Below are 27,609 nucleotides of genomic sequence, written 5' to 3' on the forward strand. Positions count from 1 at the left end.
CACTGCTCACAAATGAGTCTTTCTTATGCATTAGGAAACCCGTTTGAGTGAAATCTGTATTTACGTGCTCTTGGCCTGCACGTGTCTGTTTTACGAGCTGCTGAAATCAGTTTGTACTCTTATTAGTTTGGAGGAACTGAGCCTGCAGTCATGCATGCGGACACTATACAGTACAGCCCTACTGACCTGGCTTTGGGGGCTGCTGTATATATTCTTGAAATAAAGCCGCCACTTTAAAGTCATTGCAGTTTTAGTGAGGCCTGTTTTCAGCAATTTGTGGCTACTGCTGTTCAGCTGATGAAAAGAGGTAATAAAGCTGTCGAGGATTAAAAAAGTGTGGAGCCTGAGCTCCACTGGGGGGTGGGGGTGCATGAACCTCAACACAGCATTACATCATTTGCGCACTTCCACGTCTGACCACACGGCGGCACTGTTTCCTACACCAACCAAACCCAAACCACCACCCCTACTCCATCTATATATCTGTAATAAAAAATTAATTAAAGTGAATATATTAAAGAATGGCTTTATTTAATATAATTTAATATTTACAGCATTTACGGTTTCAAACAATTCACCAAAAGCAGATTAGTTTGGCCCATAGGTGGGGTTTATGTTAAGAAAAGGCTGTTTTTTAAACAGAGTTACATTAATCAGAAGAAAACAGTGGCGATTAACATGACTATTAGATATTACATATCTTCAGGCCACTAGTATTTTAGCACAAAGCTTGCTTGTCTCTTCTCAATCACTCTCCTAGTGCTGAAATCCTGATGGCGTAGGGAACAAATTGATCCAAGACATGGCTAAAATGGATGCATTTTTTTATTTATTTAATAGCCACAAGATAAAAAAAAATATATATACACATATTAGGTCATTCTGGTTTTCCAGCAGAAACCAGGCCAGCACACACAGTTACATACACACATGGGCTACCTTTCAAATCAGTGCAAAAATACACTTCAAATAAAAACCAACTAAAAAGAAAAACAAAACAAAAACCATATTAAAAAGAAAAAAAGAACATTAAAGTGCATGGTCTGAGAAACAACCCCCTCATTTTCCATTGATATTTGAAAGCTGCTGGATGGGAGTGGGCACATACACTCATACTATCGCACAAAAATACAGTAGCATAGGCTCACAGTTTTAGCTTAGGTATGGATCACATCGATCCTGACACAAAAAAAGCCAGAGTCTGGCTGCCTCCATGGCACACACACACACACAGGTACACACCTACCCTGATTCACTTCAGTACGGGTCACATGGTATTGTACAGCACAGTAACTGTCTTTTTCTTGTCCGCTGCTTTGCGCAGACGCCGCGCTTGGTGCGGCTTGGTGTGTTGCTGCGGCTGCCGTGTGCAGACAGAGATGGTGGGCGGGGCATGCTCAGCTCCGCCCTCTTGTCTGGGCTGCAAGCATGAAAATGAAGAATTGGTGGAGGCTTCAGTCCTGTTGGCCTCCAGCAGTTGAGCAGCACGCGGCAGGCTGGAGGGGCTTTGAGGTAGAAAACGCTGCTTCTTATGGGCATCGTCGGGACAGTGGGCGAGCGAATGGGAGTGAGAATGAGAGAGGGAGGAGGAGGAAGAGGGTGGCTCAGAGATTGGGGCTGCAGAGTGGAAGTCCCAGTCGTTCAGGTCATGCATGGACAGCTCCAGCTGGTCCAGCTTGGCGAGGGATGCAGAACGCTTCATGAGCGATGGTGGGGTTAGGCCTGCCTGCCTGAGCCTGGCTTCAATTTCCATGGCTCTCTGCCATACTGCTGGAGCTTTAGGTTCCGCTCGCTGCTCTGCTTCCGCCTTGCTCTGGCCGCTTTGGAGATGCTCTTTTGGGTCAACCTGGCTTGCCAGTCCCCCAGCCTCATACAGAAAGGCCTGCAGTTCCCTTAGGGTTTCCTGGATCTTCTGCAGGTCCTGACTACTTCGAGCCAGACGCCCGCTTGGCCTGAGTAAGTCATCTACATCACTCTCCAGCTCAGTAACACCCTCTAACCACAGCAGGGAGGAGGAGGCAGAGCTAGGCTCCAGGCTGGGGTTCACAGTCACTGGTGAAGCACTAACCTCATGGTACGTGGAGAAGGAATTACACGGGTCAGGGATTATCCCTGAATCCTCGTCGTCCAGCGGCCGGATGTCTTTTCCCTCTCCTTCTGTGGTCTGGACGGAATCGGTACAGGTTGAGTCCACAGAAGGTGGGAGCAGGTCAGGGCTGTTAGGACAAGGAGAGTGCAGAGGGGATCGGGATGGGATGCTTTCTTGCTCCTGCCGTAGCCTCAGCTCCAGCTGCTCTGTTGCACGGCGCACTGAGCCGACGGGCCGCTCGCAGGGTGGTGTAGAGGGGGATGGAGGAAAGGATAATCTTTCCTCTTTCTTAACCTCCTCCTGCTCCTGAAGTGGGGGCCGATGCTGAGGGCTGCGATTATGAGAGATGGATTCCAGTGAAGTTACCATGTGCCGCACACACAAGCCATTGTCTTGGTGGTGAGATGAAGCAGTGGGAAGAGCTGCGCTGTCAAAGGAGCTCTCTGGATGAGAAGAGAACTGAAAAGAGAATACATGGATTAGATTAGAATCATTCACCATTTAAGTTAGTGAACATTAGCACGTCTTACAATTAATAAATAGTACAATTTCCAAACATTTGTAAGCCATGTCAGTTTTTAGTCCAGCCTTTTTCACCCATACATGTTCATAACCACTACTTCTGTATTCCTTTTCTCCTTGTAATTCCCTAAGCTTCCAGCAGGCAGCAGTACTTCACTAACTTGACCTGCCTCCAATTGCAGCTGAAACTAAACATCCACTGCAGCAGTAATTTAGCGAATCCACTCAATCTATGTCACCGTGCTGCGCGTGATGGCACTCTTACCTCCTCTACTGCAGCCGTACTGGGTTCATCCAGGCACAGGCTGGAGCATCGAGAGCGAACAGCGCATGGAGCATTGGCTTCAGGAAGTTGGCGTGTCTGGCCTTCCTGAGACAGCCCCAGGAACTTCTCTCTGGCACTGAAGAAGTCGATGCTATCTGTGCTGAGGCTGGAGGAGGCGGGGTTCACTGAACTAGTTGTCCTCTGAGTAAGCTCAGCTCCATTAATGGAGCCCTCTGCGTCACTGTTACGGGAAGGAAGTCCAAGTGCTAGGGGTGCCCCTGAGGGGCTGGTGGCCATGGGTGTCCCTGGAGATGCTAAATTGCCTTCCGAGTCGCTAACAGTGCTCACAGTATCCAGATATAAAGCCAAGTTCGCAGTCCTAGAGGACCGGGAGGTTTGACAAGAGTCATTTTGATCAGGCCCATCCAGGGACAGCTCAACAGAGTCTGTTTTTGGCTCAGGCACAGGACGGGGTGACTCGGGGGCATGGAGAGAGGGACTGACTGAGGAATCAAGAGCATGAAGAGAGGGTGGAGGGTGCGGGCGAGCAACAGGCACAGTCACTGCTACTTTCAGACCACAGCTATCTACCAAGTTTTGTTCAGGCACCACAGTTGCTGCCCGTGGTCGAGGTAGAGGAGGCAGCAAAGGGTCCTCGTGCCTCTGCTCAGGATGCAGGTTTTCCGTGGGCTCACACGCACTGTTAGAGATGATGGAGGAGTTGGAGCATGTGTCGTCTGCTCTGGGCCGCGGGCTGTTAAGCGTTTGTAGCACAGCCATGCCGAGTATGTTCTGGATGGCTGAAGGGCTACTGTTTTTGAGGTGGTGGCAATGGTGGTTGTTGTTGTGGGGGTCAGAGCAGCCCAGGGTGCGAGGACTTTTACGAAGAGGCTCCTGCTGCTCAGAAAGATCGCCATCAGAGTGGGACCGCCATAGCTTGTTGTGCCTTTGTTTGCTGGAGACGGTGAAGAGGAAGGTTTAGTTAAAGAAAGGAACACATTTGCTATAATTTACATGAAGTTTAATGTCACAATGACTTGCTTGTGTGGCTATACTGTAGTGACAACATGCAATAGATAAAATTACACACAAAATTGAGACTTAAAGCCAGGATGCTACTATTCATTTTAGGAATTAAAAACCACTGCCAATTCTCAAATACTGCCATCTCATACACTGTAAGAAACACTATTTAACATAAACAACTGTAAAACTGCAGTTTGCCCAATGCTAATTCTGAGGTTCCATTACTTGAATTTCTATTACTTGTAGCTCCAGCACAAAATTATTAAGGCTAATTCTGTACACCAAGCACAAGAGGTAATAAAACCCTCGTGGGGAAAACAACATGAAGCTGATAAATGTGAAACAGATTTTTTTTTGTGTACAAACAAAAAGGAATACACATGAACGGAAATGAACAACAAAGCATGACGGAGAGATGCACAGAAAGGAATGTGACCAAGCAACTACTCCCAAACTACCACAGAATTCACACGTAACAAGCTCAGTACTGTAGCTCAATACTGCCGCAGAAAAGCCCTAAGCAAATACTCAGTGGGAAAGTGTGATTCTAGCCTGCAGCATCCTTTTCAAGAGCAAACTTCATTGCTTCATTGTATATCGTCAGGGCTGATGTACTTTGGGTAAATAAATCATTGGAGGGAGTGTGTGTGAGAGAAAAGGAGGTCACAGAATACCAGATCAGCAGGATGTCCTGCTGCTCTTTATATGCATTAATGCTGTAACTGTTCTGACCCAAAACGGAAATCGACGGCTCGCGTACAAATCCACACTTTAAAAACATTTATTTAAAAAATATGCAATGTTCACAATTTATATAAGCTGACAAAGGTCAGTCCCAGAAGCCAAGCACCAAACCAAACTGTAAAAGGGGTAAACAGTTAAACCCGGAATGCACATACTGGCTCAAAACAACTCTGGTCTTGCAGTATCCCCATTTTGTGTTTTAGCATGCATATCTACATTGCAATACCTGGCCAGCAGGATGCCCTGGTACTCCTCCAACTGCTTCATAAAGGAGGGGTTGGGTTTAGTGACAGAACGTCGATCTTTGACGTGCTCAAAAGCTTTGTCCAGGTCCCAGCCATACTCCTTCATCGCGTACGCTATCACAGTCGAGGCTGAGCGGCTCACACCCATTTTACAGTGCACCAGACATTTTGCCCCCGCTTTCCTACAAAGGACACAGCACAACATCTACTGAGTATATTGATTTAATGCATAACTGTTAATATTTGTATTCATGGAATAATTATATTCCATATTTTATTTATTTATATAGATATATTTTTTGGGCCATAAATAACTCAAACCCGTACTTTGCTTTGGAGATGAACTTCCAGGTGTCGTTCCAGTACTCCAGCAGGTTGGTGGTCTCCTCATCATACACACGGATGTTGTGGTACTCAAAAACACCAGGGAAGAAGTTATCAATCTCCCGCGTAACGTTCAGGATGTAGCGAACTCTAAAGAACATAAAGGGTGACGGATCAAATTAACAATGAGCTCACAAAAGCAGGCCGGATGTATTGATTTGAGCGAGCTGGCCGAAACAATAGCACTTACCCACTTCTCTGGAGCTCTTCCAGATTGGATGCATTCCACTCTGAACCCTGTATTTGAATGAAAGAGAGAGGGCGAGAATTTCAGCTCATTCTCTTACATCCAGTGCAACCTGTGACGTGTCTACTGGATTCTATAAAGCAGCTGGATTTAAAACAGACTTGAGAAGCCCCTCACCAGGTAGACGTGATCAAAGATTTCCGTGGGGCTGTCCATCTGGCCCAGGATGACTATCATCTCGTTGTCAATGAACTCTTTGAACTCCCGCAGGTTACACACCATCTGCATTTCCAGCTCTGTGCGGATCTAAGAACAAAACCAGCTTATCAGCACACAACCAGAGCTCACTCGGCCACTACAAAGATAGTACAGTTTGGAGTCTACTTAAATAATCTAATCTGTGGAACAAATACTGCTGTAAGAAATACAAGCATTGAATAGTATGTGTGTAAGCGTCTGTGAAATTAATGCTGGCTCTACACAACCCAAAATAGCAGATATTACATGTGTACCTCTTTAGAGGTGACGTTTTCCAGGTCCTTCTGCATCATGATCTCTCTCAGACGGGTTTTGATCAGTCGTTCCGTGCGCTCTCTCTCAGTTGGCCTGTTGGTACATGACAGAGTACAGGACAGCTTTCAGTAAAAATGTAAAGTCTTATTCAATCATCAAACAAGTTACTAATTCAAGCAAATACATTGTAGTGGTCATATAATGTTTTACTAATAAGCTGCTCTTCACAGCATAAACACTCTTATGACATTATAAAGTTTGCTTATGACAGCAATGGTATACAGCTTAACCAGTATTTTTAGTTGAGATTCCAGAAAGGGAAATCAATGTTTAAAAAAATAAAAATAAAATAATAGGCTAAAGGACTAATAATAATAATAAATCATAATAATAAAACAGCACATTGGCATTAAGATAATGTAATCAGTGTCTACTTCTGTTTGGGTCACTGATTACAACAAGAGGCCTTGAGCTGATAGCAACACAAGACAAAAAAAAGCTCAGCGAGCGCCTCTGTGCGTGCACGCCTGTTAATGCAACTTTGGGTGAGAAGTCCACCTGACTGCCTCATGTTGTTTGTGTGCTAACACTTGATCAAGTGCCTGAGAAAAGAGCCAGGCCACCAGCATTTGTCAAGCCTTACTGAGAAGTGGTTGTGTAGAGTTACTCCTTCACTGAATTTCATACGTGAACAAAATGTCAAACTACCAAAAACACAGCATGTGGTTTGAGGAATTGAGACAATACAATCACCACTATTTCACCTTTGGCAGTCGGCCAAACAGGATCCAAATTCTATCCCACTGTGTGTATGTAGTGATTGGCTAGTAGACAAACATGTGTGCTGTTTGGATCTCCCCACCCACCCCTCAACAGGAGCTGTAGCTATAAACACCTCAATATAGGCAAAGTTGCTTCAGCAGAACATAAGAGCCAGCTTCTCTCGAGGAAAATAAACGCCTTCTGACCTTTTTCCCTTTCAGCAAGTTCACCCAGTACATATCAGTCTGGTCTCCATTCCCATGGTCTAGACTGGTACGACGTCTTAAATGCACCCCCTTATTCTGTCCTTTCTGGCTTGTTTCTTTTCTGAACACCTGTTTCCATCTGTCTGTCTGTCTGTCTGTCTACCTACCCATCTTGCACTTTTTCCGACTGTAAATCAAGCCGCCTCAGACAGGAGCTATATAAAGCTCTGGCCATGTGTGTTAGAAGATAAAAACATATGCACGTGGGAATACCTCCAACCGGTGGGAAAGTCCCCCCCCCCAATGAAGCCGGCATAAATAAATGTCTGGGCCATATCCTAGAGGCCCTGCAGCACTGGTGAACCTTTAAGTAACATTGCTTGAGCAACTTTAGTAAAAACAGCAGCACATATTTAGAGGGTCACATTAGGTGATGAGGACATCTTCAACTGGACTTCGTTTACTGACTATCTGTGCTACTGTTTTGGGATGATCACATGAACTGCCACAGACACCTGACTGAACTGAGGGCTCTAATGTGTGGGTGGAACATTATGAAACAGTGGCATGTGCTGTTTTCCAGCTAATCCCCATTTAGGCATGAAAACAATATGCTTCCCTGAACGGGGTTTCTGTGCATGTTCATATGTAAATATGGGCACTTACACGTCCGTAAACAGCACAGGTGAGTCGGCACGGTGCGACTGCACGTCCTGCATGGCATTCCACTCGTTGATGCAGTGCTGCTCAGAGCAGATGCGGCTCTGGTAGTAGCTCACCCACGTCAGAAAGAGGCTGCCTGGGTAGTAATTATGACACCGTGCTACTTCGCATGCTTTGTGCAAGGACTGCAGAGCTGACCTGTGGGAGACAGAGAAAAAAAAAGGAGTGAATCAGAAAGAAGAGAAAGGCAAGCAGGCAGAGAAACAGTGCAAGGAGAGTGTAGAGGTGAAACAGACAGACGAAGAAAAACAGACAGAAAAGTGGGCAGAAAGACTAAGAATGAAAGAGGAAAGAAAGCCAAAAAAAGGAATTCAAAGAAGAAACAAAGATCAGATAAAAAAGGCAACTGAAGAAGGAAGCTGAGGTGATACCTACCACATGGCCTGGACAGATACAGGCTTGAAGACATGAACTCTGCTAACGGTGGACACACTGAAGCCACTGTTGAGACACAGAAACAGAATCAGTACTGATGGTGGAAACTTGCACTGAAGGAAATGCTTCAGTGTTTTGCGCTACCTTACCCATCTCCATCCAAGTGAATCAAAGTGTCACTCCACAAGGGTAAAACCAGCCCAACTGTGCACAGGCTGCAGGAGACACATCAACAGAGAACATGGATGCTAGCTCACAAAACAACCAAGATCTACAACAGTAATAAAAAAAATAATAAAAAAGAGGGAAAGGAGGGGTGGGTTAGGGTGACCATGTGACAGAGTCTGACCGGTCTGAGCTGGTGAAGTCCATGCCAAGGACCACACTCTCTTCAGTGTCCTGCCTGCCATTGGTGGACACCACCACCATGTACCGTGTACACTGAGGGTAGGCACTCTCCAACCGAACCGCCTGAGAGAGGGAGAGAGAGATTTAGTAAAACAAGCAGAGTCAGCACACTTCTCTCTTTTCAGTAAGTGGAGCTGAGGGATGGTAGTTACCAGGCGGATGGTGTCTTCTGGCCGCAGTAGAGTGAACATGGTCTGCAGGTGTTGCTGAAGGTCACCTGCGCAGAAACCAAGAGATTTATTATAACTTGTAATTTACAACTACGAATTCTCCACTACACTCAAAGAGACCCAACGCTATTCACACTATTCTGCACACCACCCTGCTCCTTTCACTTCTTTTTACATGTAAAACACACTTCCTGTTCACTAGGTTTTAAATAGCCTTCTTTTAAAAACATACTGAGGCACTTACAGACTTTCTGTACATCTTCATGGATTTAATTATGTAAAAATGTTCCCTTTAAGTGACATATTCCTTTTAAGGTTCATTAGGACTACTGGTGCTATTCAAAAAGCCTCGTGAGAGTAGCCCAAAAGATCCACAAAGACATTCACTCAGACCAAAACTTAAAACACACGCTATCTTAAAACATGCCCACCACTCACTGAAATAATCAGCCCTTCACCCCAAGGACAAGCCTATGGAACGGTTCTCCTAAATAGCCTGCCCTGTGCATTAGCCTCTAGCCCCATGACCAGACCACATTCCACCAGCCTGCTGCTCTGGTGACTGTATTGTCCTGCCCAGTAAGCACTAAGGCTGGTGCACAGGAGCCCTTCTGCTATTACTGAGAACATGAGAGTGATCTTACTAACAGATCAGTGATGTTCACAGAGATTGTGTGTATGTTTAGAATGATTAAGTGTAGCAAACCTGTGTGTTTATTCCTCCGCTGCGCAACACGGGGCACCGAAGAGGGTGAAGAACCATTTCCACAGGGTAAAAAAACAGCAGCGCCTTTGACTGTGAGGAAATTCTCACTGATACTGAGGGGGGGAAAAAAAGAGAGAAATTAATAAAACTGGACAAGGCAGCAGTATCAAAACAGTCAATCGTAGCCAGTCTTAGAGTGACAGCTTGCTCCATCATGCATACAGACACACGCACACACACAAAGTCCCAGAACAAACAGTTTGTGTGTGTGTGTTGGGGGTTTAGCCCTGCCTCTGTGGGACAATGTTGTACAGCTGGACTCTCAGTAAGAACACTCAGCAGAGACAGAGACAGCTCACAGCATGGGCACACTTAATCTTATTGGACCTCTATGGGAACATCTGTAACTGACATCATAAGGCTAGTGACCAGGGGTGTAAATCTCTGACCTTACAACGATTTCCCTAAGAGGACAATGTTTACATCTCTTTAGAAAGCAATTCAATACATAACAAAACAGACTGGAAGGTTAGATTAGCTGCTCTGTGCAACTGTGATGGTTACTGGGTTATTAATCACAGGGTTGTGGGTTTGATACCATGTCTGCTAAGCTGCTCCTGTTGGGCCCTTGAGCAATGCACTTAACCACTTAAAAATAAAGGTGCTACAAAGGGTTCTTTAAGCAATGTCATAGGAGAACCACTTTTGATTTAAAGATTGAAAGAACTATTTAGATCATATTTGTTGTCATCTGGAGGAGCAGAATGTTTAAGAATCTTCTTGGACTACTACCCAAAAAATAATCTATTTATTTACTGCAATTTATATACAGGATACAACATTTCTCTGTAAAGCTATTTCAACTATATTGCTACACTACTACTATTACATGTGTTTATGTATCTGTATTGGTAGTGGCACCTTCTAACGAGTGCATTCAGCTACTTGCTGTGTCACCAATTACTGACACAGATCGATGTGTCGATGTAGAGATGTACTGCCAACAAAATAGGACTTTCGGGCGAACATAAACATGAACTAGAGGGGTATAAAGACCCCCAGCATTGAGCTGTGGAGCAGTGGAACAGTGCGTTTCTGTATAATGATTCTGGGATGAGCTGGGGAGTTGGGTGTGAGCTGGGGTGGTGATCATCAAACACTGTGACCTCATTAAAACCCAATATTTTTGTCCATACAGTAAATGTACAATATTTTTACAATATTATAATCCTCATCAGTGCATCACCGAAAATAGATGCAGTCACATCAACCTTCATTTTTAACAGCACTAGAAGTGACAGTCTGCGAGACGGGCATCCCTTTATAGACACTCCTAGGTGTGAATCTGGCCTTTACTCAGAACTCAATGACAGAGCAGGGCAGCATAAGTAGGACTGTAACAGTTACTATTACAGCCGCACCTTCACCATCAGCAGTCTGTGAGAAACTCCAGTGACTGAGCCGTGGCCAGTGGGCTGCTGACTAAACAGCAGCTCCTCACCCAGTAAAAGCCCTCCAGCCACTTCAAAAGGACCACGATTAAAGCAAGAGGAAACAGCCGGCCCGCCGTCAGCCTGGCCACCTCTCGGGAGCCTAAGGCAGAAGGATTTCGCCAACATTTGCACAAGGCAGAGAATAGAGTCCGGGCCCGAGGAAAAACAAAGAAAAACAAAAACACTGAGCTCATTTCCCATAACCCACTCACCCCTGACCCAGCTGTTTCCTCCCTCTCTCTCACACTTATCTTCTCACTCATTTCTCGCCTGAATTTCCCCTCTCTCTCTGTACCGCTTTCTTACTAGCTCGCTCATCCAATTTTTTTGTCGACCGCATCTGGCTCTAATAATGTCTGACCTGGGAGATGATTAACTGAGTGCTTTTGAAAAACACAAACGGGAAATGACAGAGGAGAGGAACAGAGCGACAGGCAGCTGATGAATAAGACAACACTTTTGTATTGTATGGCATGAAGAGGCTTCTGAAACAATCAGCTCCTCGCATGCTACAGTGTGCAGCGTCAAGATCTAGGCAGCAAGCTTGCAGCTAAATTTGCTCATCTAAATATAGTTGAAATGGCACAGTGAACGAACTGAGGCTATTGATAGGCTTCTACAGTTTTGGTATCTACTGTATAATGTCTCTGGTCATCATCTACAACCATATCCAAAAGCATTCCTGAGTTTGAATCTTACACCTATAGGTAATATGCTAAAGCAAACTACAGAGGCTAGTGTATTTATTTAGGCATGCTGTTTGCACATGCTTAAGTAACATAATGCAATGTTGCAAGTTCACATTTAAAATCAATTATGAGGAGTTGGCCTTTTCAGCTCCTTAATAATCACAGAATGTAGTCACCTAATATCAGAAAGCTCTGCGCTGTGGGCGCAGAAGGACTTTTTCCCAGTGAACAGTGAGGAATGTGACCCAGTGCGCTGCCTTCAGCAGGGTCAGTGGGTTTCACAAGTAGAGCTCTATCTGTGTGCACACAGCGCAGAGGGCATAGAGGATACACATTGGCAATTCCACCCGCTGACATTTCACTCAGGCAGACTCTGTAAGGTCATACTCACGCCCGTACTCTCACAGTCAGGGCTGGCTGAAAAAAAAAAGGGAAAAGGGACCCTGATGGGTCAGACAGGAGGAAATAGCCAGCCTGCCTGTACTCGTCCGCATGCGGCTTAGGAGGATGAGCAAAAAAGGGCGGGACCAACGAGGACTGGATGGCGGCATCGTTTGGCATCCCAGGACTTGTTAGGGCACGGACGCAGCAATCACTATGTAAGGGGCCAAAGCACACCACTCGTCAGCCCCTGCAGCGGGCGGAGAGATGCCTGACCCCCACCTGTCTCTGCCCTTATTAGTCACACTCCCACTAGGGAGGAGATAAATATAGGTCCAGGCCTCAGCCTAACCAAAAGGCCTTAAGAGTTCAGGCCTGAGAGAGAGCACACTAGAGAAAGCGCATGGCAGCATTCTATCACCTTCTAAGATATGGATTAGCTTAGCTTTTACACACACACACAACCATTCACTGGGCTCCTGCAAAGTAAGAGTGTAAATCTCTGCTGTCACATAGACTGGATTCGATTCCTGCTCTTTAAGGAAAATGTTAAACACTGTGTGAGGTCTCAAATAGTACTGTTCAACAAACACTGCAGATGCTGGTTATACAGTAGTGGAATATTACAAAATAATAAAAAAATATCTATATGAATAACACTCATTTTTACAAACAAACCAAGAATTATATATTAGTCATGTAATGAGTGCATAATCTTGTTTCTGTATATCTGCACACACAGAGCGCTACTTGTGAAATTCACTGACCCTGCTGAAGGCAGCACACATTCCTCACTCTTTACTGGAAAACGTTCTCTTGCGCCGACAGTGCAGAGCTTCTGACCGTAGTCAGAAGGACTGCATGCTGTGATTTTCAAGGAGTTGATAAAGTCAACTTCTCAATAATTAATTTAAAGTCAAATTTGCAATGTTGCATTATGAGGCTAATGTAGATGACAATAGAAACTCATACTTGTGTTATGTACATTGTTTAAAATGTGTGTGTATATATATATATATATATATATATATATATATATATATATATATATATATATATATATATATATATATATATACACACACACACACACACACACACACATACCACAAAATCTAATCTGCTTGTACTTCTAATTTCTCAATGACGTTCAATCCAACCTAATTTCATCTGACCATTAGACACATGAAGATACTCCAGCCAAGAAATTAAGAACAACTGCAGCCCTAGTTTTTCAGCAAACCTCGTTGGGAACTGATTCAAGCCAGAGACTGAATGATCACTGGTCTATATAGCTGCCCAACTGTCAGAGTATGCAGAAAGGGAGGAAACTTCCTTCCACAGTAGCAGTATGGTGGGGGGAGTACAGAACAGGAAATGCTAAAGTTTAAATGGATGAAGATTGGATGTGACTACCCCAAAATAGGAAATTAATATCCTCAATCTAATATCTTCATCTAATATCTTCGATGTGTATGAGCAGACAAGTGCTGAACACAGTGCTTATAACAGAAGAACATTTGTCTCTTGATTTTAGCTTTGTAAAGTTCACTAGCCAAAGCTTTAAACAGCTTTAAACAGCTTTAAACAGCTTTAAACTGCTTTAAACTAACCATTCAACTGAACTTAAACGGAAATACCAACTATGCGGCACATCATTTCGGTGGAACATCTCACATGCTTACAGGTAAAATTAAACTTCCCAGTGCAGCTGCCAACACAGCGCACACGCACACGCACACACACACACACACACACACACACACACACACACACACACACAGGCCTTGCCACATTTGTATTCTTTCTGCCTCTTCCTTGAGTGTGTGCATGTGCTTTTGTTTTCTGCCAGTCTTTGTACACACAAGAGAGCGGAACGGGAGGATGCTTTTAAATTTCAGGTTTCAACATAGCACTTCCTTGCCTAGAAACCTGCTGCAATTACCAGTTAAACATTAAAGTCCTGCTGACACACACACACACACACCCCTATTTTATCACCTGATTCCCAAGCTCTTTATATCCACACACACACACACACACACACACACACACACACACACACACACACACACACACACACACACACAGCACCTGGCCAAAACCATTTTGAGGAAACAACATATAACCTGGCTTTATCACCTATCTGATAACTCTGTTTTATTCCCTAATCAGTTTGAGTTTGTTTTGTCTGGCAGCTCTGAAGAAGAAAACCAGACTCAGCAAAGTCCCTTAGAAAACAAAGGTCCTACAGCTGGTGTAGACTATAGCACACATGCGCTAGTTTGTGTGTGTGTGTGTATTTAACTGTCTGAAAACAAACAGTTTAACAACAGACTAACCTCGGCCTCCTCCTGCTTCTAGTCGTTATGTGTTTATCCCGCAAACACAATCAGACCCCCTTAATTTGATGCAAGACAGACCTAAACAACTAAATGAGGAGAAAAGCAAGAAACGCTGCCATAAAACCCAGCTGGGCGCAGCGCACACACCACATTGTTCAGCTTATTGGACTTGCCCATGACTGTGAATTCTGTGCAGACTATTCTCATTTGGATGATATGGCCTATTACTTAAGCTGTAAGTGTGAGGGCCTTTCATTTACTCCCTTTATTGGAAAACAAGCAGTGATCAAAACTATGTCTTTAAGTGCATCTCGTTCCATTTTGTATTTTTTTTATAGCTCAGTTGCACTGTTTTATAAGATGCAAGCTACTTTGCTAACCTTGTGAGATCAGTTTGGACTCATATTCTTAGCCAATCCAGTCTGAGTGCTATATAGGTAAAAGCTCTGTAGAGGCAAGACGCTTTTAGCCAATGTTCAATGTACAAATACATTAATCTATCACATAATTGATATGTAAGACCAGATGACAAGAACGTTTAGCTTTAATATATACTGCAGTGCAGTAAAGTGAGAACGTCTGACACTGCGTTATCACGACTTCGGCTGTCACCTGAAGTGATAGCACCATCGATGGCTTCCCACCAGGAAGAGAACTGCCTTTAGTCATGTGAGGTTCAGTCACAGTCTCACAGGATTTCCCCTCTCAGCTGCGTTTAGACAATGCAAGCAATGAACCACCAAGGGCATCAACAAACACATCAACACCTTTCTCAAACATTTCCTGAAGACATCAGACTGGTTTTCACACTCTCCACCGTTCCACCACACTTGTGTGCTTTCAAAACATGCAAAATCTGCGGGTGATACAAGGTCGTCACCGTGGTTTGTGACTGTACACAATCACAACTGTACTGTATATGCAAAAAAAAAAAAAAAAAAAAAAAAGAGGGAAAAACAAGCACCTTTAGCACGTTCCTCAGGGGTTGTTTTTGTAAAATGGAGACTAATTTAAAATGGATAAAGAAGAATTAAAGTAGCTTACATAATTAAATGATTAAGATGGAAACCAAGTCATTAAGAGTGGGTTTGATGTGAAATGCACCATACAAGTAAGTTCACGGTAGGATATGAACCAGATATCAGAACATGAAAATCCTCCTATTAACCACAGCAGGGAATATTATATGCATTTTTTTCTGTCCTTTTATTAGAAGAGAGGAACATACAGGATTCTATGAGGCAAAACATCCCCCAAATAATCTGATTTCCAGATGTACTGCTATTTAACTATAACAAACATTACAGATAAAACTCTGAAGACATGTAGGTTCACTAGTGTTTCAGCATAGTAAACAAAACAGCTACATGTGTGCTGTAGACTCAACAATCGCTGGTTCCCATCTTCACCACTGTAGAGAAAGCCTACAGTTTGCTAAAACGTAAAGCCTAAACTGAAGTTAGGGCTGAGTGATGTGGTAAAGAAATAATTACGACATCAAGACATTTTCACAATACACAATATTGCAGACAAAATGCATTAGTCAGTAGTGCCAGGTTTTTAAAAACTACTATTCGAATGCGCTCCCATATTTAATACGGTGATTTTTATTCAAAAATGTACTGCACTTCATCCAATTAAACCAGACTAATTACACTCTTCCTAATAAAATCTGCAGTTGATCAGCGTCTGACCATACCCTCATTATGCTTGGAAAAGCATACTGTGTATCACTATACAATAAAATGTCGTCATATCGCCCACCTCTAACTCGAGTGCACCCAAAGATGGAGCACAGTGTTAATGATTAGGCTCTAGATCTCACACTTCTAGATCTTCACTACTAGGGGCAGTGGTGGCTCAGCGGTTAGAGCGCCGGGATATCGATAACAGGGTTGTGGGTTCGATTCCCGGGCTTGGCAAGCTGCCACTGTTGGGCCCTTGAGCCACTGTTGGGCCCTTTACCCTCTTTGCTCCCTGGGCGCTGGAGTTGGCTGCCCACCGCTCTGGGTGTGTGTTTGTGTGAGTGTGTGTTCACTACCAGATGGGTTACCAAATGCGGAGGACACATTTCGCTGTACAGTGACAAATACGTGCACCTTTACCTTTACTACTGTAAGGACACAGAATCAGGGACGGTCACATGTGATGCTCCCAATCAATGAACATGGGGATCAATGCACTATGGGGATTTCCCAATTGCTGAAAGAAGAGGGGGGGGGGGGGTTGGAGTAGGAGGCAGGAGTCAGCAAAACAATAGAGTCTGCTAGGCTCATCAGACCAGCTCCAGCATAGGTAGCCAGGTGAATCACACACACTTTCCCAACACAGAGGAAGCTCATCACGTCCTGCCGCGTCACGCGTTTGAGAAATACCTCACATTCAGTAACAAGTTTCTTCATTTTTCGTTACCGTCACTGGAAGCAAAATGTACCGCCCTTAAGCTCCTTTCGAAACATCCGAGAATGGATAACACGTGTAAAAGCTGTGAATGAACACTGCTTAAGGTGGTTAGTAAGTTAGCCTGCGTTTTGCTAGCACTACACAAACACAACGCAGACAATGCACTAGAGGCGACCAGCCTGGAGAAGCGGTCAGTGGACTTACAGCTGCGGAGTGTGCGCGTGTGCCGGGGCGGTTGTGAGTTTAGCCCCGCAGCATGAGCAGAGCTGTCCGGGCGCAGGGCTCTCCGAAGCGGCCAGTCGAGCCAGGGTCATGGCTGAGAACAGGAGACCCTCAGCAGCGCTTTCCCACGACCATGCTAGTCCACTCTTGAAGGAGAAACACGATCCAAAAACAGCAGAGAGACGCGCTCGAGCGTCTAAAACCTCCTCTAGGGACGACCAGGAACCCAAAACCCAACAAGTCCACTAGAGTGACTATAGTGTGTGAAACCCGGGTCCAAGATCAACCAGGTCCGAGTCAGACCGAAACGCTCCCGGAGACACCCGAGGTATCGCCTTAAAAAAGGCTTAGTACTCTAAAAAATAAAAAAATAAAAAAGTTTGCGAACTTTGCGAAAAATAAAACCTATTTTTCAGTTAAACAGTAAGGAGAAGCACAAACTTGTGTAAAACCTCTTCCAGTTTCCAGTGGAGTTGAAGCGGTACTCAGGCTGATCTGAGCTCCAGGCGCAGTGGAGACGCACAACTTCATGTGGGCGGACTAAAAGCTCGGCCATGTGCTCCAGGCGGGGCTCCACAGCAGGGCCTATAGACAGCCCACAGCCAGGGCAGCTAGCAACAGCTCCACTGTTCCTGCTCTACACTAGTGTTAGTCAATATTAAAATACTGTCATAAAAGTTAAAGGTGACACACATCTTTAATATCTTAGGCAACATTACTATTTATCTTCTAGAGTTTCAAAATAACAAAAATGATAAAGGTCCCAAAAGCAAAAGTTAACCTTGTGCATCTTGCATGGTCAGCACATAGCAACACCCCAATTGGCAACAGCATGTTTTTTTAATAGCTAATTATAACTAGGTTTGTTTAGTTTTTTTCGCTCATTTTTCTGGCAAAGTCTTTGTGAAATGATCGGACTGTCTTGCATGCACTGCTCTTTTGAAGTCTACCCACATATGTTTAATGATGTTTAGGTTGGGGGACGTTTAGGATCATGGCAAAACCTTCACTTTAAGCCTGCTGGGAGTCGATTGTGGAGTTTGAGGTGTGTTCAGGATCATTATTCTGCTGCAGATGATGTGATGTTTGCTATTTAGTTGAATTCATGCTTCCCTCTACCAATGATGTTTCATGTGCCACTAGCTGCAACACAAGCCAACATTTGGAGAGGTGTTCTTTTCATGAAATTCTGCACCTCCAAACATACCTTTCCTCATTGCAGCCAAAACGTTCTATTTGAACTTCAGTCCATAGCCCTTGTTTCTAAAATACACCAGGCTTGCGTAGTTATCCCTTTGAAAACTCCATGAATATTTGTACAGGAATCACTGCATAGTAAAACAGCGCACCACCCCACAGTCTGCTAAATCTTTCTGAATGTCTTTTGTGGTCTGATGGGGTGTTGTGACTTGCCTTTCTAGTAATCCTAAGTGCAGTTCTCTCTGTAACTTTTCTTGGTCTTTTAGACTTAAACCGCCGTTAACTGATCATTCTTTATTAGACAGCTACCTTAAACCACATTGTTATCTTCTATTATTTCTTCTGCTTTGTGGGCAATAATTGCTTTTATTTTCAGGGTACTAGGCAGCTGTTTAGAGGATTGTGTGGCTGCTGGTCGTTGGGACAGAGTATTTAGAGTTTGAGGAGTCAAGAGTACTTAGAAAGCTTTGAAAAATCTGCATACCTGGCCTTTCCTACTAACGACTGTAAACAAGTCTTAGCCAGTCTAACAAGCCAATTAGGCTAATTTCATTTTATATGCAGCCTAGCTCAAACACTGGAACTAACAATCCAATTGAATTATTAAAGTTATTTAAAAATATGTACAGTATAACTCCCAATCAAGTATTAACACTTTACAAGCATGACAACAGTGAGAAAATTAATTACCCCCCCCCCCAAATCTGATATTTACAACTTGTACTTGCTAAAATTGTTTGCAAATTGCTCATTAAAATCTCTTATGGCAAGCTCTGAGTGCACTCTAGTTCAGACTGTTGTTTTCTATAGACAGTTGTGCAAGGGCTATGAATAACTTTAGAGGTAAATAGGACACAAACAGGAAAAACTAAATTTAGCAACAGCCACTTCAACCAATGCACTCACAGTGTCTGCTTTTTAATACTCTTCTGAACACTAGAGATGTGTTACTGGCAGACCCATCCACATTTAGGACTTGGAGATCTTGGCTTCTCGGCAGGGAAAGAGACTGACTCAACACAGGTGACTGTGGTTCCTTAAGGTCACTGTTTACATCAGCCACTATCTGGCTTTGTTAATGGAGTGTAATATAGTGTACAGAATGCATAAGCCCACCACAAGTACAGGGGTAAAGGCAATTCCGTAGTTCTGGCATTAGAAAATGCTTTGTGGTTCTACAGAAAGAAGTGATCTCAGGCAATCAGAGTAACAGCGGGCAGACAGTTGGTCACCCATTTACACCCTACCGTTAATTAGCCATTCTAGCACTCTACACCAATTCTTACACATAGAAATGTTTGGCAGGTGAAGAGCATCTGCTGACATTATAGAGGTAGATACTTTCAAACAGGCTAAATATTTATGAAGATATAAAACAATAATCCCATCTTCATCTTGTTTACATTAACACCACATATGAAACCAAATATACACAGCAGTTTGTCACCAAAGAAACCGTACTAGTTCTGTCTGGATCAGCTGAACCCATCTATGACATGACTACGTCACTGTAGGCTTACGTCCTTCTTTCGCTGATTAAATGTCTTTGTTCATCCTCAGGCGAAACAGAAAACTGACTACACTGGATTCCTGTCTCCTCCCCTGAGCTCTTCTTAGACGCAAAGCGTCGTGACGTAATTCTGCACCTCTAAACATTTCGTGGTTGTAGCTGACTTTGTTAATTACAGTAAATTACTTTCGTCACCACTTGCGACTTAATCCCTTAACACTCACTTCCCATCTTTAACCTTGTAACTGTAATCATGCCTAATAATATCTAAAGGGATGACCCAAGACAATCTCAGTGGAATGGATTAATGAAGAGAAAAAGTCTTAATTAAACGATTTCCCTGACGGTTTCAGAAAGTGTTTATTATCTTGCGTTTCATCTCTCTAAAGCTCCCAGCTGTGCTGTCTGGCTCTGACAGGCAGTAGTCCAGGCTGGAAGAGACTCAGGGTGTGTCAGTTCACCTGGAGATCAGTACAGCTTAGCAGTACAAGATCAGTCAATGAACTGTTGTTCAATCGTTTAATATCTGGGCTGGGGTCATCTTATGAACTTGTGTTTTCACACAGTACCAAAAAACAAAGAATTAAACTGCAAGCCATCATGCTGAGACTGACCGGCATGAGGGTGTGTGACGTTGGCGCCTGTTGCGGACGTGCTGAAAAGAATCCACACGATGTGTTACGTCACCAGCTCACACACACCTGGCTCCTTCTGTTACAGCACAAGATGCTTCATTCCTCACTTCACCTGCAGCTAAATCGACCATGTGCAAAGCACCTCACTCTGTCTCAGGGAACATGGCAACACTTGGGGTTGTGCAAGATACGGTCTACTCGTCCCATTAAGACCTCTCTCCTACTCTTCTGGTAATCCGAGATGTTGCTGTTGTCATGTCATGTTTACAGAATCACTTGTCCCGCTTGAGCAATGGCTCTACTACTGCATGAAAGGTCCATGAAAAGGTCACAAGTACGTCCCAGATTCTGGATCCTCCCCAAGTTACCCCTAACGCATGGCTAGCTCGCTCTGAGGGGCCAGCTGTTTCCTATACTTGGAGCAGGAAATGTGAGCGTTACATGCTTGAAGGCTACATTCAAAAACACTGATGAAGAAGACCAATCACAGTGTCCCAGCCTTTGATACTGCTCATTTCTGAGAAAATCTGAGAATCTGAACACACGAGACAGGTCATGCTTCTAATTATGTTAATGTGCTCTTCTCAGAGCAACACAGTATATGTTCCTCACGTGAATGGTCGGGACCTTGTTTGGTCGGTTTGTAGAGTTTGTTAGGGCTTGGCAGTCTAAAAGAAGCACCTGTCAGGTGAGAAAGGTGGGTTAAATTATAGAATAAGGCATGATTGAGCCTGCAGCACTGCTTGCATGCCGGCCCTGAGAGGACTAGTAGCTTTGCCTAATCCTTATTACTCACACGCACGCACGTGCACACACACACACACACACACACACACACACACACACACACACACACACACACACACACACACACACACACGTAGAGGTCCTGAAGAACCTGCTCAGCCACACACAGTAAATGTAGGTTACATGTCAAGAGATGTAATCTCTTCTTTTCTATAATGCTGATTCCTTTCCTTTTCCTGATTCAACCTTTTCTTTAGTTTCCCTCAGCCTCTTCCACTGCTCCTTGCTTTGCCTGGCCTCATGTCTAATATCAGCTACTGGAACAAGGCCAGAGAAATGAGCGCAAGGCAATGTAATGACTGAACAGCCTTATAAAAATACCAGGATTGTCGCAGTACGTCAGTAAATGCAAAACATTTAATGATGACTGCTGAGGCCAAACACTGGCACAGATGATGACTGAATCTCTAACCTACATTAAAGTTGTAGCTTTTCAACTACTTATTCTGTGTGTGCTTTCAGGACAGAAATATGAAGAAGGGTGTAAGCAATACCATTTTACATCCAGATTAATCCCTAATCCGTCTTTTAATTTTTTATATTTTTCTCTTTTAAGCAGTTTCAAATGATCTACGAAGTACAAAACATGTGCATGACTCGGTAACATCCAGTTTTAAGGGCAAACTGTGTTTGAATGCATCAGTAATTATGGCATTATTTAGTGTGTAGTTAATTTGTTAAATTTATCTAAAAATTATCATTCTACCCAATAGAGGAAGCTGCATATTGTTCAGCAATTCCCAGTGATATTCACATGCAACCACAATGTAGGTAGGGTGTGTGTGTGTGTGTGTGTGTGTGTGTACGTGCATGCATATGATACCCGGCTTGATCCGCTGTTAATTTTGGTTACTCGTTATATAATTGTCAGTGGGTCAGCATGTTACATGGGGGGCTGGGTGCTCATAACGCTGAAGCAGATGAGAATACAAAGACTCTCGGATCGGACAGAATCGCAAGGAAATGATGTCACTCTCCTGTCAGAATTACCTAATGCTCCATATAATTGAGGCCACATGTGCAGCTGTAGTTATGAGCCAAAGTTGTGGGGTGTACTGTACGACCCGATCGGAGAGTTTACGTTTTGTGTTGGATACTGCAGAACCAAAACCTGATGTCATGTAAGCCCCTGCTTGCACTATCCCACCTCTTGGCACTGGGTTGAGAAATGTTGCATAACAAAGCTCAAATAGTGACCAGCCACTCGGAGCTCTTATGATTCAAATTACAGTGTTAGATAGATAGGGTGGACATGCAAAACTGCACCCAGTCCAAACTACATTTAGAGACTCACAGTTCTCGAACATGGGGTTCTTTAGTGATTTCATCTGCTCCATCTATAACGTATGCAGGAGCTCAAACACCTTCCCATTAAACACCTGGCATATATTAATAAAGTGCTTTGAATCAGTGGGTTCTCATCAAGAATTGTCGGTGGTAATCAATCATTTGCGGCAGAAGCAGCAGTTAAAGATCAGCTTCCCCCCCCCAGAGTATTCCTTCAAGATGACTGTTTGATTAAAGAACTGTTATCACTGAGTGAACGCTTCCCAGAAAGGTTCAACTGAACTACCTTTGAAGCAATTATAAGATTTTTTTTTTCAAAGGATTCATCGTCCCTCGATGATCGTGTGATGTGGTCCTCAAAACGAGATAATGTAGAGTCACCTGTCAGCACAACACAAGACACACTGACAAGAGGGACAGAGTTTGACGTCTGCATTGACGTACTGTGGTTTTGTAAACACAAACATAAACAGCTCACTGATATCAGATAGCTGATAATAATGCAAATAATGCCACTACCTGGACTACACAGTCACGCACTCACAAGAGTCAGTGGTGAAACTATGGCCCCATATTTTCTTTCTCTCGCTCTTTCTCTCTCACTCTCTCTCTCTAATGAACTTACATAAACTCATAAAGTTATCTAATAGACTACTGTTCAGATTTTCAATCAAATGGACAGGTACGGGGCTCCTGAGTGGTGTAGCTCCTAGGACTCGGAGAAAGGACATGCTAGCCTTCATCTTCCCCGCACTGTTGTGTGAGATAGGTGCTCTAGAGTCTAATCTAGTGGATAGGAACTGGGAAAAATAAACTATGGAGGAGAAATAAAATGCATTCCTTTATAACTGAGTGCATTTCTGAGGACAATACTGATGAGGCCTGTTCAACAACTGCGAGCTAAACGATTCAATTTCCTAAAGTGTTGCATGCACAATGTCCTAAAGCAGAGAAATACATTGGGAGGGCAGAAGTGCAGTTGTTAAGCTTTAATTCAAAGAAAAAATAAAATTTCAAAGCACTGAAACATTAGTGTAAGCGTAATCATGACAGTCTGTACGGTCTCAACTTCCCAGTAATGCAGTGATCAGAAGACTCCTCACAGTGGACGAAGGGTGTACTGCACTTTTACTGGGAACATCTCCCATAGAAGATGTTACCAAATATATTTCAGAATCTGAAGCATTGCTCTGAAGACTGAGACTTGGCAATGACCATGAGCCAGTTTCTAGGAAACTGCTTTCCTTACTTCTATAATTTAGGAATAACTCAACCAGTTTGCACTGTTTTTAATGTAAGTACTAAATAATCTAGGGTTGTAAATATCACAGCGTTTAAGAGGAAACACTTTCACTTTTTTGGGTATTTTTTGGGAAGAGGTTAGAGGACCCATTGGAATTAGAGTATGTAGTATGTAGAAGATGCAGTATGATATTCTGTATACAGAACCAGCCAGAAGCATAAGAATGAGAACGGGTGACCCTACCTCCTGGGCTGAGAATGACGCTCATCCTCACCGCTCCCTGCCTCCTGTAGAAACAGACATTTAAACATAGAAAGAAAAAGATGAAAATACCAGGTTAATTCAGCATTGGGATTAGGATCAGCTTCTGTAGGTTACTCTGTATGTAACCATAAAACTAAATGCAGACTGGTGTTTAGGAACAAAGTAGACAAATAATAAGATAGTTAATCAAAATTTAAAAAAATGCCAATTACTTTTGTTTGGGTGTTACAATCTTAAAAAATATGGTATGAGAGATCTCCTGTCCACTAATTAACACCAATTACGCTTAGCTTCGATGAGAACCAACACTGGCTCCATCAATAGCAACTAATGCATCCTTTATTACTGCTGTTCTGTGACTCGTTTATACCTGAAGCCAACAAATCACAGCCAAGAGCAGCTAAAGAAAATAAGCTTCAACAGAGCGGCAGCATGTAAAACCCAGCGGTTACAGGCTCCTGCCCCGATCAGGCCCAGACTGGCTTTAATCCATGCTGCCTGCTCCAATAATCCCTGACTCCTGGTGTTTTTGCTCAGGGATCAGCTGCCAATCCTCCAGTGTGCCACACAGGACCACACTGCAACACCAAACTAGGTTAATGAGAGCTGGTCAGGCAAACTGTGCATTCCCACCTCCTACAGGGACACGCACGCTCGCTGCCATAGAGAGCAACGAGAAAAATGGAAACAGGGCCAAATTCTGAGGTTCCAGCTGTGATGTGCAGCACTGCAATAGAACATGTAGGCCTACATTGCAAAGTAGGGTTGCACAAATAGACAAATACTATGCTATACAGCTACTTTGATTGCAATAGTTTGCAATATATTAAAGAAAACTGTGAGCTAATATTTTACCTTTGTTGGATTACATTGGGGATGCAGTGATAAGGGAATTAGGGCTGATCCCTAAATCTTGTTTTTTCATATACATATCTGCCAATGCCGATACAGATTAATCTACATAATAAAAGTGGAAAAACTGGGACTACATCTGCTTGAATTATCATTACATAATGTCACAGAAATATCACATTTATTTCTGTGCAGTAAAATGCAGACATCTTTAGTGCAATAACCCAGTGTTTTTAAAAACATTCTGTTCTCAATAAATACAATAAACCATCAATAAATCATCACAATAAATCATCAATCATCATATATTGGTCTAAAGTACTGGCAAATGTAAACTCCATTTGTCCAACAGAGATCTTTTTAAAGCAGTTTTCCTGATATTAACATGAATTATAATATAACTGTACACCTCTAGATTATATGAATACGTTGACTCATCAAAACACCCATAGAAACATTCATCTGGGTGTGTGACTGGTCCAGATACAGAACACTAGGATTGGGCGATATGGTAAAAAAAATTTAATATTAAACATTTAAAGACATCTTCTACATGTATTATGATTTTTTTCAATTAACAAATAAACAGTGATACACTGTGCAGACCTATTGCAAAAGGGAGCACGCTTCCAGGCATGAAGGCCTACATACACCAAAAAAAAAAAAAACAGACATATCCTTCATTTTACTTAATAACCTCTCATTTAAGATACTGATTAATACGGTGCACTAAAAGCACAAGTCAGCACAAAACCTGAGCTAGAAGCCCTAAGCTAAGCATACCAATAAGGCGCTAATCATTTCCACTGCATGCAGCACTGAATAGTGAACTCTACATGTTCGGGTAAAATAGAAAAACAGAGGTTCACAGAGGACTTTCTCTAGAAAGAGCTCCAGGCATCTCACACGATGACTCACATGGCCTTACTGAGGTCACATGATGGGCAGCTGGTAACATCACAACCACAGGGGAAAAAATCAGCCCATTTAACTCGCATAACCTAATTTTTCTATTTGGCTCTTCGTTAAAGCCTTTCACTGATGGTCTGATGGGCTAACCTAGATATTTCAGCTAAGAGTGGATCTTCTTTGATGTAGAACTGGTCACCCTTAATGGAAAGGGGGTCAAATAACATGGAGGAAAAACAAAACACAAACAAACAAACAAAAACAAAAAAAAACACCAGTTTATATTAATGCTATTAAAAAAGTAGATAATTATAAAAGACACCCCGGTCTATTGTCCTGATACCAGATGGGTTTGTTAATGCAAAGCAGAAAAATGCGCAGGACTGTCTTAAGCAACCCCTGTCTTAGCTAAGTGACTTTGACAAGAGGACCGACCACAAGCCACGCCTTTTCATTACAGAAACCATGTCATGATGATTGCTCGGTCACTAGACATTAGACCAAGCCCCTCATCACCACAACACATGACTCAACGTGACAGGTGGGCTATAGGCTACCACACCAATAACCTACTTTTCATGCAACGTCTACTCGTGTCATGCAAAAGGGTATAGGTGGGACAATATTACCTGATTTTCTAAAGACCCTCCTTCTCATATCAGCCAGTAAATCAATGTTAACTTCATCTAAATAAAAGCACCAGATTTCACAGAAGATGGAAGGATGGTCCAGTCATGTAATGGCAACAGCTCTTATATATCTGATTCACTTTCCCACAACGACACACTTATGAAGGCCATCAGGAGCTTCATGTGGTGTTTTCGAGTTGAAAGCGTTGTCCTGTGCAGTGCAGGGGATTGGGGCTTGCTTCTCCAGGCTAATAAAGCCAAAATCGAGTAAACACACCACAGCTGTTCAGTTCAGGAGCAAAGCAGATCAAAAATAGCTACTTAATCGAAATGGGAAGCCCAATCACTTTTGTTTGGCGTTACAGCCCCTGAACAAACGTCTGAGGAGACTTTGGTTCTGACTAGCCTCTGGGTTTTCAGGTCAATGTCTTCCCAGCTAGCTTTCAGGGTGGTCGAATAACAGCCAACGACTATTTACTAACGTAAGTAAGCCAGCCTGAAGCCTGAAGAGTGGCTGGATGTTTTCTAAACAACTGAACACAGATGTTAAAGCTAACTAAAGAAACTACAGATGGGCTGACAAGGAGAGCAGGACTGTAGCAGCAGCAGCAGCAGCAGGAGGAGGCTAATCTTGTGGCTAGCTGAGACCCCAGAGGAGAAGAGGGCGAGCCGCTGCCTGTAGAAAGCTAAAGGGTGGGTAACACACTTTTAAGCAGTTATTATTGCTTTATATATATATATATAACACATTTCCCCTAATATTCCATATACTACTTTCGACAGGTGACTCCGAATGACTGCTGGCTAGCTGCTAGCTAAGCGAAGTTGTAGTAAAGAGCACAACTGGGTGCTAGCTGAGCTAACGCATGCGCAAACAGTAACCCGGGGGAACGGTGTAGATACAATCAACTGAAGAGCAACCGCCACTACCAACGATATCACAACACACCTACCGACACACACGGGCTGGAGGTGGTGCTGGGAGTCGGCGAGCGCTGCACGGTCACCAGCGCCATTCAGGGTCTGGGGAGTGGAGATGTAAGTGACAGCGACGGAGAAACGGACATCATTTGTTTGGTGAGCGGGAGAGACTCGCCTCTCTTCTGGCTCTCAGCACGGGAACTGCAGCGCATGCGCCGTACGGTCAGCCAGCAACACTCCGAGTAGGACTCTACGGCAGCGTGTCTCTGTAATGCACATTTACCCAGTAAAAAAATCCTTTCATATATCAACTATGAAGTGTTTACTTGTAGTAATATCAGTTGCACTAAGGTATTTGGACTAGTCATACTGCCTTACTTTTGTATCCTTAATATGACTAGCTATATGATTTAAAATATTTCTACAATCATGCAAGTTTGTTAATGAACATTAATACATAAACATTTACATCATTTTCCATAAACAATACATAA

At 43.3% G+C, this 27,609-nt stretch overlaps 1 protein-coding gene across 2 annotated transcripts; it reads right to left on the reverse strand.

The window, feature by feature from the left end:
* Positions 1-807: 807 nt before the first annotated feature.
* Positions 808-27,301, reverse strand: ssh2a (slingshot protein phosphatase 2a). 2 transcript variants are annotated; one of them, XM_072691881.1, is made up of 15 exons: positions 27,148-27,301; positions 23,784-23,827; positions 9,326-9,438; positions 8,602-8,666; positions 8,391-8,512; positions 8,191-8,256; positions 8,042-8,107; positions 7,610-7,804; positions 5,975-6,068; positions 5,640-5,768; positions 5,466-5,512; positions 5,219-5,365; positions 4,873-5,073; positions 2,877-3,831; positions 808-2,548 (listed from the first exon to the last, which is right to left on the reverse strand). In XM_072691881.1, the coding sequence occupies exons 1-15, from the start codon at positions 27,208-27,210 to the stop codon at positions 1,268-1,270; spliced, it is 3,588 nt and encodes a 1,195-aa protein (XP_072547982.1). In that variant the 5' UTR covers positions 27,211-27,301; the 3' UTR covers positions 808-1,267. The 2 variants fall into 2 exon arrangements, with proteins under 2 accessions (XP_072547982.1, XP_072547981.1); XM_072691880.1 differs by lacking the exons at positions 23,784-23,827; positions 27,148-27,301 and adding an exon at positions 16,841-17,340.
* Positions 27,302-27,609: the final 308 nt, after the last annotated feature.

This window comes from Salminus brasiliensis, chromosome 11 (assembly GCF_030463535.1).
Source record: "Salminus brasiliensis chromosome 11, fSalBra1.hap2, whole genome shotgun sequence".
In the NCBI taxonomy this organism is placed as follows: Eukaryota; Metazoa; Chordata; class Actinopteri; order Characiformes; family Bryconidae; genus Salminus; species Salminus brasiliensis.

Coding starts and splice junctions, on each gene's coding strand:
- ssh2a (XM_072691880.1), bottom strand. CDS start 16,950: ATGACCCTGGCTCGACTGGCCGCTTCGGAGAGCCCTGCGCCCGGACAG. Junction 5,769..5,974: donor AAAACGTCACCTCTAAAGAG/GTACACATGTAA, acceptor TTTTGTTCTTAG/ATCCGCACAGAGCTGGAAAT. Junction 3,832..4,872: donor CAGGGCATCCTGCTGGCCAG/GTATTGCAATGT, acceptor CACCGTCTCCAG/CAAACAAAGGCACAACAAGC.